The sequence below is a fragment of the Seriola dumerili genome, unplaced genomic scaffold (assembly GCF_002260705.1).
Source record: "Seriola dumerili isolate Sdu_G_001 unplaced genomic scaffold, Sdu_1.0 BDQW01000056.1, whole genome shotgun sequence".
Lineage (NCBI taxonomy): Eukaryota > Metazoa > Chordata > Actinopteri > Carangiformes > Carangidae > Seriola > Seriola dumerili.
The window spans coordinates 5,558,049-5,572,100 of record NW_019174311.1 but is presented as its reverse complement, the minus strand read 5'-3'; the positions used below and the strand labels follow the sequence as shown (position 1 = coordinate 5,572,100).

At 42.3% G+C, this 14,052-nt stretch overlaps 1 protein-coding gene across 1 annotated transcript; it reads left to right on the top strand.

Moving 5' to 3' along the window:
- Positions 1-5,195: 5,195 nt before the first annotated feature.
- LOC111219083 (rho-related GTP-binding protein Rho6) lies at positions 5,196-13,364 on the top strand. Its single transcript, XM_022741671.1, has 5 exons — positions 5,196-5,350; positions 5,904-5,991; positions 12,166-12,275; positions 12,400-12,534; positions 13,061-13,364. Exons 1-5 carry the CDS (start codon positions 5,231-5,233, stop codon positions 13,304-13,306), a joined length of 699 nt encoding a protein of 232 aa, XP_022597392.1. The 5' UTR covers positions 5,196-5,230; the 3' UTR covers positions 13,307-13,364.
- The last annotated feature ends 688 nt before the right edge of the window (positions 13,365-14,052 follow it).

Below are 14,052 nucleotides of genomic sequence, written 5' to 3'. Positions count from 1 at the left end.
TGAGATGCCTGTTGATTTTTGCACAGATGACTGATAAGACATTGGAAATGGAGGGCAAACAGATGTTTAAATAAAACATTGAAAGAAAAGTTTGGATGAATATTTTGGTAACTGCAGCCAAAACATTGAACTGGTCTTATGACTGGAATAATATACATGTTCTTAATTTTATGTGGATGCGATATTTAATGTATATCCCTGCACAAAATGCACAGAAATTCTTACACTGATGCATCTGCTTTTATCATGTAAAACTATAGAACTCAGCTAACAACGTACCACATATGTAAATAATCTAATGTACGTGCATGACATATTGTATTCCTGTTTCATCAGAAGGGCTTTTTAGGACCATCCTCACATGAGCCTTCAGAGTAAATCAACATAACCAGTCACATGTATGCATTATCAAGGCTTAACTGTACATACTGTATATTCAATATGCAGATATTATTATTATTATTGTTATTATTATTATTATAATTATTATTATTATTATCAAATTGCACAGTAACAACAAATGCTGACAGGAAGTAGAAGGGTTTTAGTCACAGGACACAAATATATACAAGGCCTCAGAAAGCATGTGTTTATATGTATTTTCCTCTCTTTTTAGAATGATGCACTGCAGTTATTTAGGACCACCATAAAGATTGCTTCCACTGACACCCATTCATTCTTGAAGGACCAGGTTTGAGATACATAACTTCTATTTGATGAAACACAGAGAGCACAGTACCTTCTTTCAATTTAAAAAAAAAAATATATATATATATATATATATCAGCTCCTCCTGTTTGCTTAATTTTTAATGCAAGAAATTTCTACAAAAGGTGAATTATCCTTTCGACGTCCAAAGCACAATTTTTTACAATTATCATTTCCTATTACGTTTCACTTGCCTAAATTCTGTATGCAATACAAAGTCTAGCATTGACGAGACACTAGCTGAGACTATCAAGGTATCTCCTCAGTTACGATGGGGTATAATTGCACTACTATCATTTATATGTCTGCTTTATGATGCAATAAATGCACTAAATGTTATGCTGTACCCACCTCCAATACTGAATAAGCTGTCTGGTGTAATGATGACATCAACGTTTCCTGTGGTTTCTGACAAGAGGACAAGATAAATGATATCCAACAGTGTCTGATGATGATGTGTACAGGGTGCATCTTTTGTCAATAGCACATTTGAAAGAGGGGGTGAATAAAAATTAAAAAAAAAACAACATTTAAGTAACATTTCTGTGTTTGTTGTTTTTACTTCTCCTCAATTATTCATGATATAACCAACAGAGGGCAGAAGTGGGACGTCTGTGCCTTCAGGTTGTACTGATGCTGTACAGCAATCCTCATGTAAACCACAAATACCGGACAGTCATTTTTTTAAACTGCTATTTAAAAACAAACCAAACACATTTTTAGTTTAATACATATATACATACAAACTATAAAACCTTGGTTGCCATGATTTTGGTTGGTAGCGGAAATTGCACATATATGTTAAAGCTGGAGAAATGAAACGAAAACTAGCTGCATGGTTAGATACCATGAGACATACATTCAAAAGTATATATTTTTTTTAGGGTGTGGGATTTGTGTCCTCGTAAGTGATAACATAAACAGTATGAACAAACGTGTACTTTTGTGTAAGGCGGACTGGGGATGGTTGTAACATTTTTCACATTTCTGTCTGTATCTCGGACCTCTTCTGAGCCAGCGCGTTCAAAATGTAATACAAACTAATTACATGCGTCTGCTGTTAAATGGTGTCGGTGTTATCTCTGCAACACAAACAAAAAATGTTTGGTTTAGTCTCCAATTCACCCCATAGTCTAGTCTAGTCTAGTCTATATGTTAGTTCTAACATATGAAATGTAACATCATAATATATATATATATATTCTATCCTATATCCTATAAATTATTAACATAACTGGTGTGTGTGTGTGTGTGTGTGTGCGTGCGTGCGTGCGTGCGTGTGTGTGTGTGTGTGTGTGTATTGTTGTTACAGCTAACTCAGCCATGAACTAGCTTAACTTACAGCTAACAGCTAAAACATTAGCACTGACAACTAGCATGAAAAATATTTACATGGACTCACAATAGACATGACATAAGTTTGAAGAGTTTAACTACAAAGCACACAGTGCTATTACAAAAATAAATTAAGTGAGAAAAAATACTTGCTTACCTCAAAATAATTTTTTCCTCTCTGAAACAGTCTGTGTCTGTCTCAGGGTGCTACTTTCTCTCATGTAGAATAAGGACTAAATGGAGCAGGTATAGAGTGAATCAGGTTGACCCATGTTACGACCATCCCCAGTCTCCCTTACTTTCAATTTTGCCGTACTTTGTGGTTCCAGCCCCTATAGTTGAAATCAAGGTCAATCATAATGCTGTGTAATTCTAACTTTGTGTAAACAGTTTATGGAAGACTCTTTCAAGTTTCAACATTACAATGCCGTAATACATCCAGGGTTATAATATCTCTCAAGAGATGTCATAACCCAACAACTGTGAGGACCCGCGTCATATTCAGGATCTCTTTAATCAGTCCACATATGAGCAACAGTACATCAAGCTGTTCAAATCATCCATAACATGTGTTTTCACATAAGATAATATCACGTCCACCCAGGCACACTCATGACAAATGTGTAAATTGCTGCCTTACATGTAAATCTAGACTATCTCGTGACATTCATTCTGGGTTAGGACACCTGCTGATGACTTTGTGCCAGGAAAATAAGAAAGTCTCCCAGCTCTTGTTTCTAACAATCTGAGTGATAGTGACTCAGCTTTTGTATATTTTCCCGAGGCCTTGTGTAGACTGCTGTCCCCTGCCTCCTCCTCCTCATCATCATCATCTTCTTCTATCAGCCATATTGGAAGGTGTCACTTTATGCCTGTTGATTATTCACAGCCACCTGTCTCTCCCTGTCCCATCAGAGGAGCTCTGTGATGATTGCACGGACATTAATGTGTTCACTGCAGTTAGTTTAGAAGGGTTACAAAGAGTTCATGGTCTGCAACTTTTCTTCTTAACTGTTCCTGTCTTCCTGCACGCACTGCTGCACTCGAGTTTTATTCACTACCAATCAGTAGTGTAGCGCAAAAGTCTGGGCTCTATATGTGTGAAGCCGCAGTGAACATTCCCTCTTTTCTCTATACACTTTAATTACTGTGTGTGTTTTCACTATGATGTTTCAGAACAGTATAGAACATTATTTCTGTCACAGTGGTTCAGCTCCTCTTTATACCCTTTAGGCAAAAGTAGGACGCCATCTAACTCTGGCCACTACACTGAGGAGGGATTGATACATTCATCATGTGTCATGTTTGATGAATTAAAATCAGTTCCAAGTGAAGCCCAGTTTGGGGCAACATAGAAACAGCATTATACAACTTTATTAAGTTTAAGGCATTCAGAATTGTTCAGGAACTATCATTAAACATTCATGAACTACCACGTCTTTCCTAATTGGTTCATATTAATGCGAAGCCTACTATAAAGCACAAAAATGTTTATGAAACTGAAGTCATTAATCAGGGTGCTAACTATTATCATATCAGTTAACCAGCCATATTACATACCAATTAAATCTTTCTGAAACGCTGCTTTTCTCTTTCAACAGCCTGATCACTTTTTTAAATGACATCACCTGTAGTTCAGCATCAGAGCAAACTGTTTAGAGATTTTCGTCCATCCTACTGCAAGACACATTAAAAAAAAGTGAGCAGTATCATTTTACAGCATTCACTTGGAAGATGTAAAATCACAAAATGCTCTTATTACAAAGAAATACTATGAATAAAGAGAGAAAGTGCACTTAGAATGCTGACAGCAACACAGAACATGTTGTCCTCGACCTGCAGACACACTACAGCCCCTTAAATACAGCCCCTAAAATCAGAGCTGTGTATGATGACAACAAGGCATATTGGGCTGTAAAGCACAGACAGGTCCCAGCATGGGGGATGACTGATGTGGGCTGTTTGTGGACAAAGGCAAATTGCTTTGACCCACTGGGGCAAAAACTGCAGGGCAACAGTAAGCAAATTAGGCAGTGGGCTGCCAGACACAGGGGACAGCAGTTAATTGACTTTTATCTTTTAATTCTCCTTTTCCTAACAACGAGATGCCATTTCCATACAGAAATAACCTTCAGGGTGTGAAAGTCAGTGTGTGTGTGTGTGTGTGTGGGTCTCCAGGGGTTTGACCAGCAGCACAAGTGAGAGAGGAGACCTCTGACTTGACCCTGTGGGCAGCTGATAGCTTGTCACCTATCAGGGGGCCTCACACCGTCCCACCACATGGAGGCATGGAGGCATTTCACTGAACCACACTGACACAGGTCAGACTGGCCTTTGATCAGCAGAGATTCACTGAAGCCTTCTTTGAATCTTACGTGTCTGTGGCTGTGGAGGGCTGACGGAGTCAAACATCACTGTTAAATACACAATCACACACTGAAGAGGTTCAGTGCTAACTCGTCTCAGTCGAGAGCTTTTAATATTACCTTCCACATGCTTTGCTCTGAACCTGAGTCAGCGAATATCAGAGCAGCTGAAGAAAGGAGATCATATGGAAACAGAGGAAGCTGAGTTGTTTGGATTAAACTGACTTGACACTGTAGTGCAGATTAAAGTAAACTAATTAGTCCTCTGTGGATTGGTCTTTCGGTCCCATTGTGCTCAGCCAGTGGTGTGCTATTGATCCAGTCAATGCAATCAATCAATTTGCAACAGGCCAAGTGACAGGAGCCACAGGTGACAAAGCAGAGGTCTGCAGTGACTGACTGCTGATCTCTGTATTTCATAAGCCCCAAAACACTTATAATAATTTATGGTGTTTGCTTAGTTTGCTGTGAAAAATAAATACAATTCTTCTTAGTATGTCCGTGCACAACATTCTGAGGAAAATCGAAACAAAAGAAATCCCATGCCAGTGATGTCCTATCATCCCTGACACTGATCTTGATCACTGACAGCAGTAAAGGGATGTTAGAAAGCCTGTGGAATGGTGAGCTCCTATTGGCTGCTGCTCTCCTCTATAAAGAGCCGCAGTGGCAAATTCAATCAGATCAACTGCGGGCATCCTGCGAGAACCAGACACCGGGACGCTCCACCTCACTGGGACCATTTCTGGGCTGATCTGCTGCTTGTTTTTGACATTTTTTGCAACAACAACAACAAAAAAAACTGGACAACTCTTCACATCATGAAGGAAAGGAGAAATACACAACCGCTGGTCGTGAGATGTAAACTGGTTCTTGTGGGAGACGTTCAATGCGGAAAAACGGCGATGTTGCAAGTCCTGGCGAAGGATTGTTATCCAGAGGTATGATCCGATGTGGCTCATGTTTATGGAAAATGAAATATAAATTAATGCACGAAAAGTTGTTCTGTATTATGTTTATAATCGGAATGTTAAGTTCTTATAAAATGATTCAATATGGCAGGAAGAAAATCGGTGCGTCTCATGCAGACAGTGACAGTTTGCATGCGCATTTCCCTAAGATTCCGTCCTTCTGGTTTATTTTCCTTTCATCGGCCGGTAATACTTTTAACTGCACTAGCTTTTTTTCATCGCATGATCAGTGAACGTGTATTGCATATGCATTTATGAATGCCTCATGTTATAGGCTATTGGCGCGTGCTGAATTTCTTCCTGCAGCTGCAGTGATTCAAGTGATCGATCGATCCGAAATTCCATCAAATCGAGGGGAAATTTGATTTGTCCTGTGATTTGATTGAACGCTCAGTGCGTGAATTGCTGTTGCACTGATTAGCTGGATAAATTCCATTACCTGTAGCTGACTGACTGATTGACTGACTGACTGACTGACTGACGCCTCCCCACTAATGGCACCATGTTGCTAATTGCTCCCCAGACCTACGTGCCCACGGTATTTGAAAACTACACAGCCTGTCTGGAGCTGGAGGAGCAGCGAGTGGAGCTCAGTCTGTGGGACACTTCAGGTAAATGATCACCTTCGCTCTGTCTGTCTGGCCTATCATGGCCTGCCACTCTGTCTGCAGCACTGAAGGAGACTGGGATATGAGGCTATGCGCTGTGAATGTAATGACCGTCTGTCTCGGCTGAAAGGAGAGCTGCGCCTGTGGATGTCTTTCTTACAATTCTCTCTTTCTTTCTTTTTTTTTTTTTTTCTTTGGAGGGGAGGGCAAGAAATTTAAATGTACCAAGGAGATAACATGAAAGCTTTATTGGCAGGGCTCACGCTCATTGTTGTCAAACATTGTTGATGCAGGGCCACACAGAACCTGCACTTGTTGAGTCATATTTCAGATCTCTGAATCTTTATCACCTGATGCGTTTTTGTGTTCCAGGATAAAGGGTTGACAAATCCATGTGTACGTTTCTGTGTCTCACATGTTTCACTGGAAACTAGGCAGGAAGACAGTGATTATTCCGCTTCACTCGTTGTTATTGCTGACTCTGTGCATCATATGTTAATTTACACAAAGCGTGAAAAAGAGGGTCAATGTGTCAGTGTTGATCTCTGCGGGGATCTGCTGTTTAGTGTGATGACCTGAATACCGTGAACACGGGTCTGCGGCACCTGTTTGATTCCCCCCTCATGCTCACTGCACAACGGTGTTTCTCTCCGGCCCACATCCTTGTGCGTCCACACTCGTGCTGGATGCCTCTGCAGCTTCACTAGGTCACCGTGGCTGCTGAGCAACCTGGCCCGTGGGTTAGTGCGTGTGTATGTGTTTATGCATGTGTGACTGTGTACAGAAAAATCCTTTATGTAACAGACCCACTTGTATGAGGCGATGCAGTATTTACTGTGTGTTCTCATACCCCCCTATTCCCCATTATCCAAAACGCGGTAATAGGAAAGTAGTGAGTGTAATTCTCTCCCCAGACCAAATCCCACTTTTTAATCCCAGACTGTGGACCTTTGGTCTGGCCAGCAGGAGTGGGCCTGGTGCCTGGGGATGATGGGCACACAGAGAGCCATCCTGTTGAGCAGGAAGGTTTTCTGGAGCAGACAGGCAGGAGGCCGCTCAGAAACTCTGGTGACCTGCATTCGCCTCCATATGCTGCCCTAGGTCACCCACTCAAACAGCATGATGCAGGGGATTAAGACTGAATAGGACCACAGGGCTGCCCTTCTGACTGACCCAATGAGTTTGAGATTCTTTCTTTCTTTCGTTCTTTCTTTCGTTCTTTCTTTCTTTCTTTCTTTCTTTTGTTCTTTCTTTCTTTCTTTCTTTCTTGTATTTCCTTTCTCTTTTTTCAGCCTTTCTCGATCATTGTTTGAACTCTCTTCTTCCCTCTGTTGAACCCTTTCTTTGTCGCATCCTTGTTATCTATGCAAAATCCAAAATTGTGCCGCTTAGTTTCCAGCTAATTTGCACATGTCACCCATTGACACGAGGAACAATGAACAGACCCAATAACAAAACACACACTGCACGAAGCAGTAGAAAACACAACAGAGTGCAACATATACTGTACAGTACACATGCATCACAGACACTTGCAAATGAACAGATAAAACTGGCTACAGTGAAAGTGATTTACGGTGATGTGAATATTTTCATTCACCACTGGCTTTAAAGACTTTTCACTCTCTTGTTCCACTGAGAGGAGAACTTACATCCCCCTCCCCTCATTTTTTTTTTAATCCCATGTATCTCCTGTCAGCCTCCTGGTGATGGACGACAGGCACAGGGGCAATTTGTTGGTAACACTGTACAGTTTCCTCTTCTTCCTGTAATTTGCTCTAATTGCGCGGAGTTGCGCCGCTGCGGCCCCACCACACCAAGAGGGTCTCCTCATTATCCCGACTCCCCTTCATTGATTGGACTGACCTCATCGCCGGCTCCACATGGCAGGCAGCTCCTTCTCCCAGCTCCGCCATTGGATTTACAGACCAAAATCAATCCACCAGTTTTAATCAGCCTGGTCTGATCGGACATGCCGGGGGAAGAGGGGAAGAGGGGAAGAGGGGGAAGGCGAACACCGGCCAGTGTCTGTAACTCATGAATAGTGAATAATGAATCTCGTTATGGTGTTAGTGAGTAATTTATTTCAGGTTGAATGCTCTTGCTGATAAAGCCGTGGAGTTGTAGAGGATACTGTATATGAAATCATTTCTTATATGATACATAAATGAGATTGATTTGGAATCAACCCAAAATCCCTCTAAGCTGATGAAACAATCTGTATAATTGTTAAAGAGAGGCATTGTTAATGACCATATATCAGTCATTTCTAATGGCCGCTCAGCTCAGAGTCATTTTAGTGATGTTTAAGGTTGAGGCTACAACTAATGATTATTTCCCTTTTAGATTTATCAGGCCATCATTTTTATGGTTAATCGATTGTTTGCTCTATGAAATGTGAGGAAACAGTAAAAAGATGACATTTTCAAATTGCTTGTTTTGTCACAACATATTCCTTCAGTAATGAGCAGCAGATCCTCACACCATACGTTTGGCATTTTTACATTATCAATGACTTAAATGATTAACAGACTGTCAAAATGGTTGTCGATTTAGTTTCTGTTGATTGACTAATGCCTCAGTTGACTGATAGTCTCAGCGCTTGCTTAGATTTTAATAAGGATAAAGTATAAGGCATCAAAGTGGATAGATTATTAAAGTGAAGTGAGACAGTTAAAATGTTCTCCTTTTAACTTTAACTCTTGTTGATTTTTACTTTTAATTTAATACACATCAAGGCTTTAGGTTCAATTTTTTTTGAAACAGTCTGTGGTTTGATCAGCTTCGGAATCCACAGAGTGATCAGCTTTGACAGTGTCAAGTTACAGAGTAAAGCTCGTTAGCAGTTCAGACGTGGTGATGCTCAGGAACAAAGAGCCATCCTCTCCCTCCCTGCAGGGGGCTTCAGCACTGATTCTGACTGGCTGTGGCATGTGAAACCAGGGAACAACTGTCTGACGCAATGTGGTTTGTTTTTTGGCCGGTCTGTAAAGTCCATAGTTATCAGCAGCAGCAGCAGCAGCAGCAGCAGCAGCAGCAGCAGCACAGCTCCCAGCCGGCTGAGTGTGGGTGGAGGGGCAGGGCTGCTCTCATCCCTAAATCTGTGAGTCATCCCATCACTGGATCATTAATCTGTCTGACCCCTGTATTCTCACTGTCGGGGAGGAGTGTGCTAATGATGAAGACAGGCTATGTCACTCACTTGATTTAGCACACATGCACAGAAATACACTCTTACACTCACTCATGCACACACAGAAAAAGTGGATCCTCCCCTCCCCCACCTGTGTGCTCCAACACGAGGCCCCATCGTCTCGGCCTGTGAAGCCTACTTCTACTCTGGCCCAATTTCCACCTCAACTCTTTGCTCTGGGCACCGCACCATCAAGACGGATGGAGTAGAGCTCAGCCGCATGGTTATGCTCTTTTCTTTTCCCTCCATTCGCCAGTTAGTGAGCCTCACTCTCCGTGTTTCATGCCTCAGAAACTCTCCATCTGTTGTAGAGACATGCTGTTGCGGAAAAAAAAAGAAGAAAGGAAACATTTGGGCCATGCTTTAGCGCTGCATGTGCATTGATCTGTCCATCCAAGGCATTCTCTGGGTTGTTGCAGTGAAAAGAAGGAGGGAAAGAGAGGGAAAGAGACAGAGACTGGTAACCTGTGATATCAGACTGCAGGGGGTGAAGGATTAATGGCATAGGAGGGCTCTTTGTGATCCGTCCTCAGTAGGATACACTCCTGCTTTCCCTCCTCTCTTCCTCCTGGCTTTTTCTTTCTGCCACAATAGAAACTGTTATTTCTTCCAGGATTAGAAACTGGGGCCTGGAGTGTCTGGAAAGTGCTGCCAAGGCGGTTACTGTATCCAAACAGCATGTCGAGGAGCTCTAAATACTAATATTTCACGTTCATATGATTTCTTGTTTATTTCCTTTAAGATGGGATAAATACGCCAACTGATTCAAGCTTCCTTTGTCCAAAACAAGAGATAAAATCAATTTCAGGGGAGGGTTGAGTAAAAAAAAAAAAGAAAAAAAAAAGAAACACCCTAGCTGTCCCCATCACCTCCCCTCCCTCTTGGCAGGGTAACTAATTTGTCAGCTTTAATTGCAAAGGCTCTTGGACCCCCTGTACAGCTTCTGTTCAGCTTCCCATTGATTGCTGCATTTAGATCAGTGGCCATTTAATGCAGAATCACACCCAGGTTCCCGGCTGTGTGATAACCCCTTAGCAGGAGATTGAGAAGATTTATAGAGCGCCCCGCGTCTGACTCTGCTATGAGATACCTCAAAGACACGACACACACACACACACACACACACACAGACTCATCATCCCAGTGGTGCTAATTGTTCTGATGTGAATGTGTGTCAATTTTCACAGTCAGCAAACGTGAAGTTGTCTCACAGATGAGAGTGTAGCTTTCCTGCTCTCGCCCTAAGTGTAGGTGGAGACGTCTGTTGAAAACACGGGCGTAGTAAATCATTTACTTTAATCAGAATGTTTCAGTTGATTTACTATTAAAAAGGAGAACAGAGGTTGTTGTTGTTTTTTTTCCATTCCAGAGGCATAGAAATAGAGTTATAATACAAAAAGCATCTCCCTTTGTTCCTCTGCAGTGATGTTTACTTTCTTCAGGACACTGAGCCCTGAGGAATTTCATCACAGCTTGTCATTATTCCACTCACAGCGCCCGGCAGCTGGCAAATTCAGTTTTACCCTTTGATAATGCAGAAAATCATTAAGTATTCATGAAACTGATTTAAATGCGAACATGGATGTTGTGTTCATGTGCTTTTTTTTTTCATATGTTTTTCTTCTGATGCATTGTTTTCTACGCCTGTAAATCAATTAGGGTGGTTGTGTAATATCTAATGAGTGATTACACAGACTGCTTTTGTTATCAGTAGCTATAAGGGGAACACTGAATGCCTTTTGGGATTCACACGGAGCCTAAAGTAAACATGTTAATCCCATTGAGCTGCTCCTCTTCTGTTTCATTTCATCACAGATTGGGATCACCTCTGGCTGCTGCCAAATTTAAATAGTGAGCGTGTGTGTCATTAGGTGTGGTGCTGGCATGTGTGTTTGTGTGACGGATGTATGTCTGTGGTCCCCAACTCTGAGGAATGTCCCCAACAGTAGGTGGGTGGGCAGTTTGCTGTGTAAAATGATTGATTGGCAGTTAAGGCGAGCCTTTATGGAGAGGTGGGAGGAATGCCTGATGTAGACGGTGGATTCCAAGGCTGTTGCTGTGGTAACAGAGGGACTGGAGGTATCAGCGCAGAGCAGAGGATTTTTGGGGGGGTGGGTGGCTTACTTAAGGATTCTGAGCATGAGTGGGAGCGTCTGCCTGCCCCGAGCCCCACCGTTCCACTTGCGTAATCTACTGCAAGAGGAGATCAATGAGGATTTAGTGCTCGATTGTCATCTTCTCTCCCTCTGAAATGCCAGTGGAGGATATAGGAGCAGGGAAAAGAGCAGTTTCAGGGACAGCAAAGTGAGGCTCAGCAGGAGAAGTGATGCCGATTCCACATAATCCCTGCAGCTGTATTCTCCTGCTCTGCCTCCATCACACTTTTTTTTGCTCTGACCAACTGCCTGTTGTCACGGCGATCAATACCCGAAAACAATCTCCACTTAAAATGAATTGATTATTAGCTTGACTCATGAAGCCTTACACATTTTACAATGCTAATTTAACCTGGACCATTGCACTTTTGATATAATGTGGCGCAAGAGAAGTATGTTCAGTTCCCTGCAATATAAAAACATTTATATTATAAACATGTATAAACATTTAGGAGTAAAAAAAACATATAGAGAACTTTTTGACCTGCAAACTACAGAAATTAGTGTTTCATAGTTCCATGGTGAAGATGAGGAAAACGTTGAGGACCTTTGCCAATATTTCAAAATGGTGGCCGCAAGATTCCTCTGAAACGCTTATCTCACAAATCAACAAGATTTAGCACCGATAACTCATTCTCCACAACCCCATCCGTTTGAATTGTACATCTTTGTTGTCCTGGATAAGTTCCTGTGGTCGACAGGGGGGCTACATTAATGTCACTGATGGTACATGGAACTATTTATAATCAGAGATCAGTGTATTTTTTTTTTTTTCATATAGTTTGTCTTTTATCCACATTGACGATTGTCTCCTCTCTGACTTCTAAGGTTCTCCATACTATGATAATGTGAGGCCCCTGTGCTACAGTGACTCAGATGCAGTTTTGCTGTGTTTTGACATCAGCCGCCCAGACACTGTGGACAGCAGTCTGAAGAAGGTAATGGCTTCTACACTTCACTGCCCATTGTGATTTCTATTTCCTTAGCGTTGGACATTACGCGGTATATTTACAGCCTATTATTTAGTGATCCTCTGAAACGATTGTCCGTTTGTTTCCGCAGTGGAAAACTGAGATCCTGGACTTCTGTCCCAGCACACGTATCCTGCTCATTGGCTGTAAGATTGACCTGCGCACAGATGTCTGCACGCTGATGGAGCTGTCCAATCAGAAGCAGACTCCCATCACCTATGAGCAGGTGAGAGACGATAAGTAACACATCAGCAGCTTTTCAGAAATGTAGTCAGTTGAATGAATGAAAACACACTTAGATAGTACAGTTATTAAACCTTTTCTTTCCTGAGTTCTATTTTTTTGGTTTTTATTTTATGTTGACGTTGATCTGTTTAGGCTTCGAGCATCACTTCCCTCACATGTCATTACACTTCAGCAGGAGTTGTCTTTGTCCTCTGACACGTTCAAGTATTTCCGAAATGATTTTAGGAACCTGACTCTTTAAATGAGGTTCAAGAGGTTGCATTATGATTACAGTGGTGGATAATACTATGACATATGATGACCAAAGAATATAGTGAGTAACCTGTTAATGATGGCATGCTCCCCTCATTTTTAATTTTTCCAGCCATTTTATGAGCCTGTTAGGGTCGTTTCCTCCTGACCTTCACACCTCGTGGTGACGCCGGTGCAAATTAAAAAAAAAACCCAATGAGAATATGTGACAGGATATTATGAACGCAACCCCTTCATCACTCCGCTTATTGCAGGGCTCTGCTATGGCCAAGCAGCTGGGTGCAGAGACTTACCTGGAGTGCTCGGCGTTCACCTCGGAGAAGAGCATCCACAGTGTGTTCCGCACGGCAGCGATGGCCTGCATCAACAAGCTGCAGCCTCTCCCCAAGCCCAGCCCCACCCGCCGCCTCTCCAAAAGACTTCTCCACCTGCCCAGCAAGTCGGATTTGCTCTCCTCCACCTTCAAGAAGGAGAAGGCCAAGAGCTGCTCAGTCATGTGAGTGGAGACCTCTTGGGTTACAGTCCTCACACGCGACTCCCAGCCCCTGCCTCTTTGGTCTCGGGGAAGGGGGGGTGGGCATGATGGTTTTATCAGGGCTTCCTGCTGAATCCTTCCCTCACCCCCCCGGAAACCAAACACCGCTCAGAGGAGGTGGACACCACGCTGTCCACTTGCTCCTGAACCTTTTAGCGCACATCCATCTTTTCCCACTACTGTTTATCTTGCTTTCAAACAAACAATATCAGTCAAGGTTTGATCATCGAGCTATCATTTTTTCACCTGTAAACAGTATGCAACTACAATGGTGTTACATCTGTCTGATTTTACTATCTCTAGGCACATGTTGATTTTGTCCAAATTGGAAATGTGCAACGTGTGACGTTTAATCTTGTGATGTAAATGCCTCTCAGACAATTCAATGGATATTTTTCTAAGTACAAAAATAAATCTAGCATGAAACCGTCAGGAATTAGCAAAATCCTGTACATCCCTCTTAGTAAGGTGTGTGAGGTGTGAAATAGCTTGTCGCTGTTGTCCCCATTTAGGCTTGTCAAAGCACCGAGACGCAGAGGGAGCAGTGGGACAAACCACAGTGAGAGCTATTACATAGAGAGCTGCTCTCATTGTCTCGGTGATGATGAGAGCAGGGATAAGAGCTGTGAGCGCAGGCTGCTGTGCAGACGACAGTCTAGACTATATCAACCTGCATGGATTGTTGATGCATGGTTGTGTAGCTCTGGACAG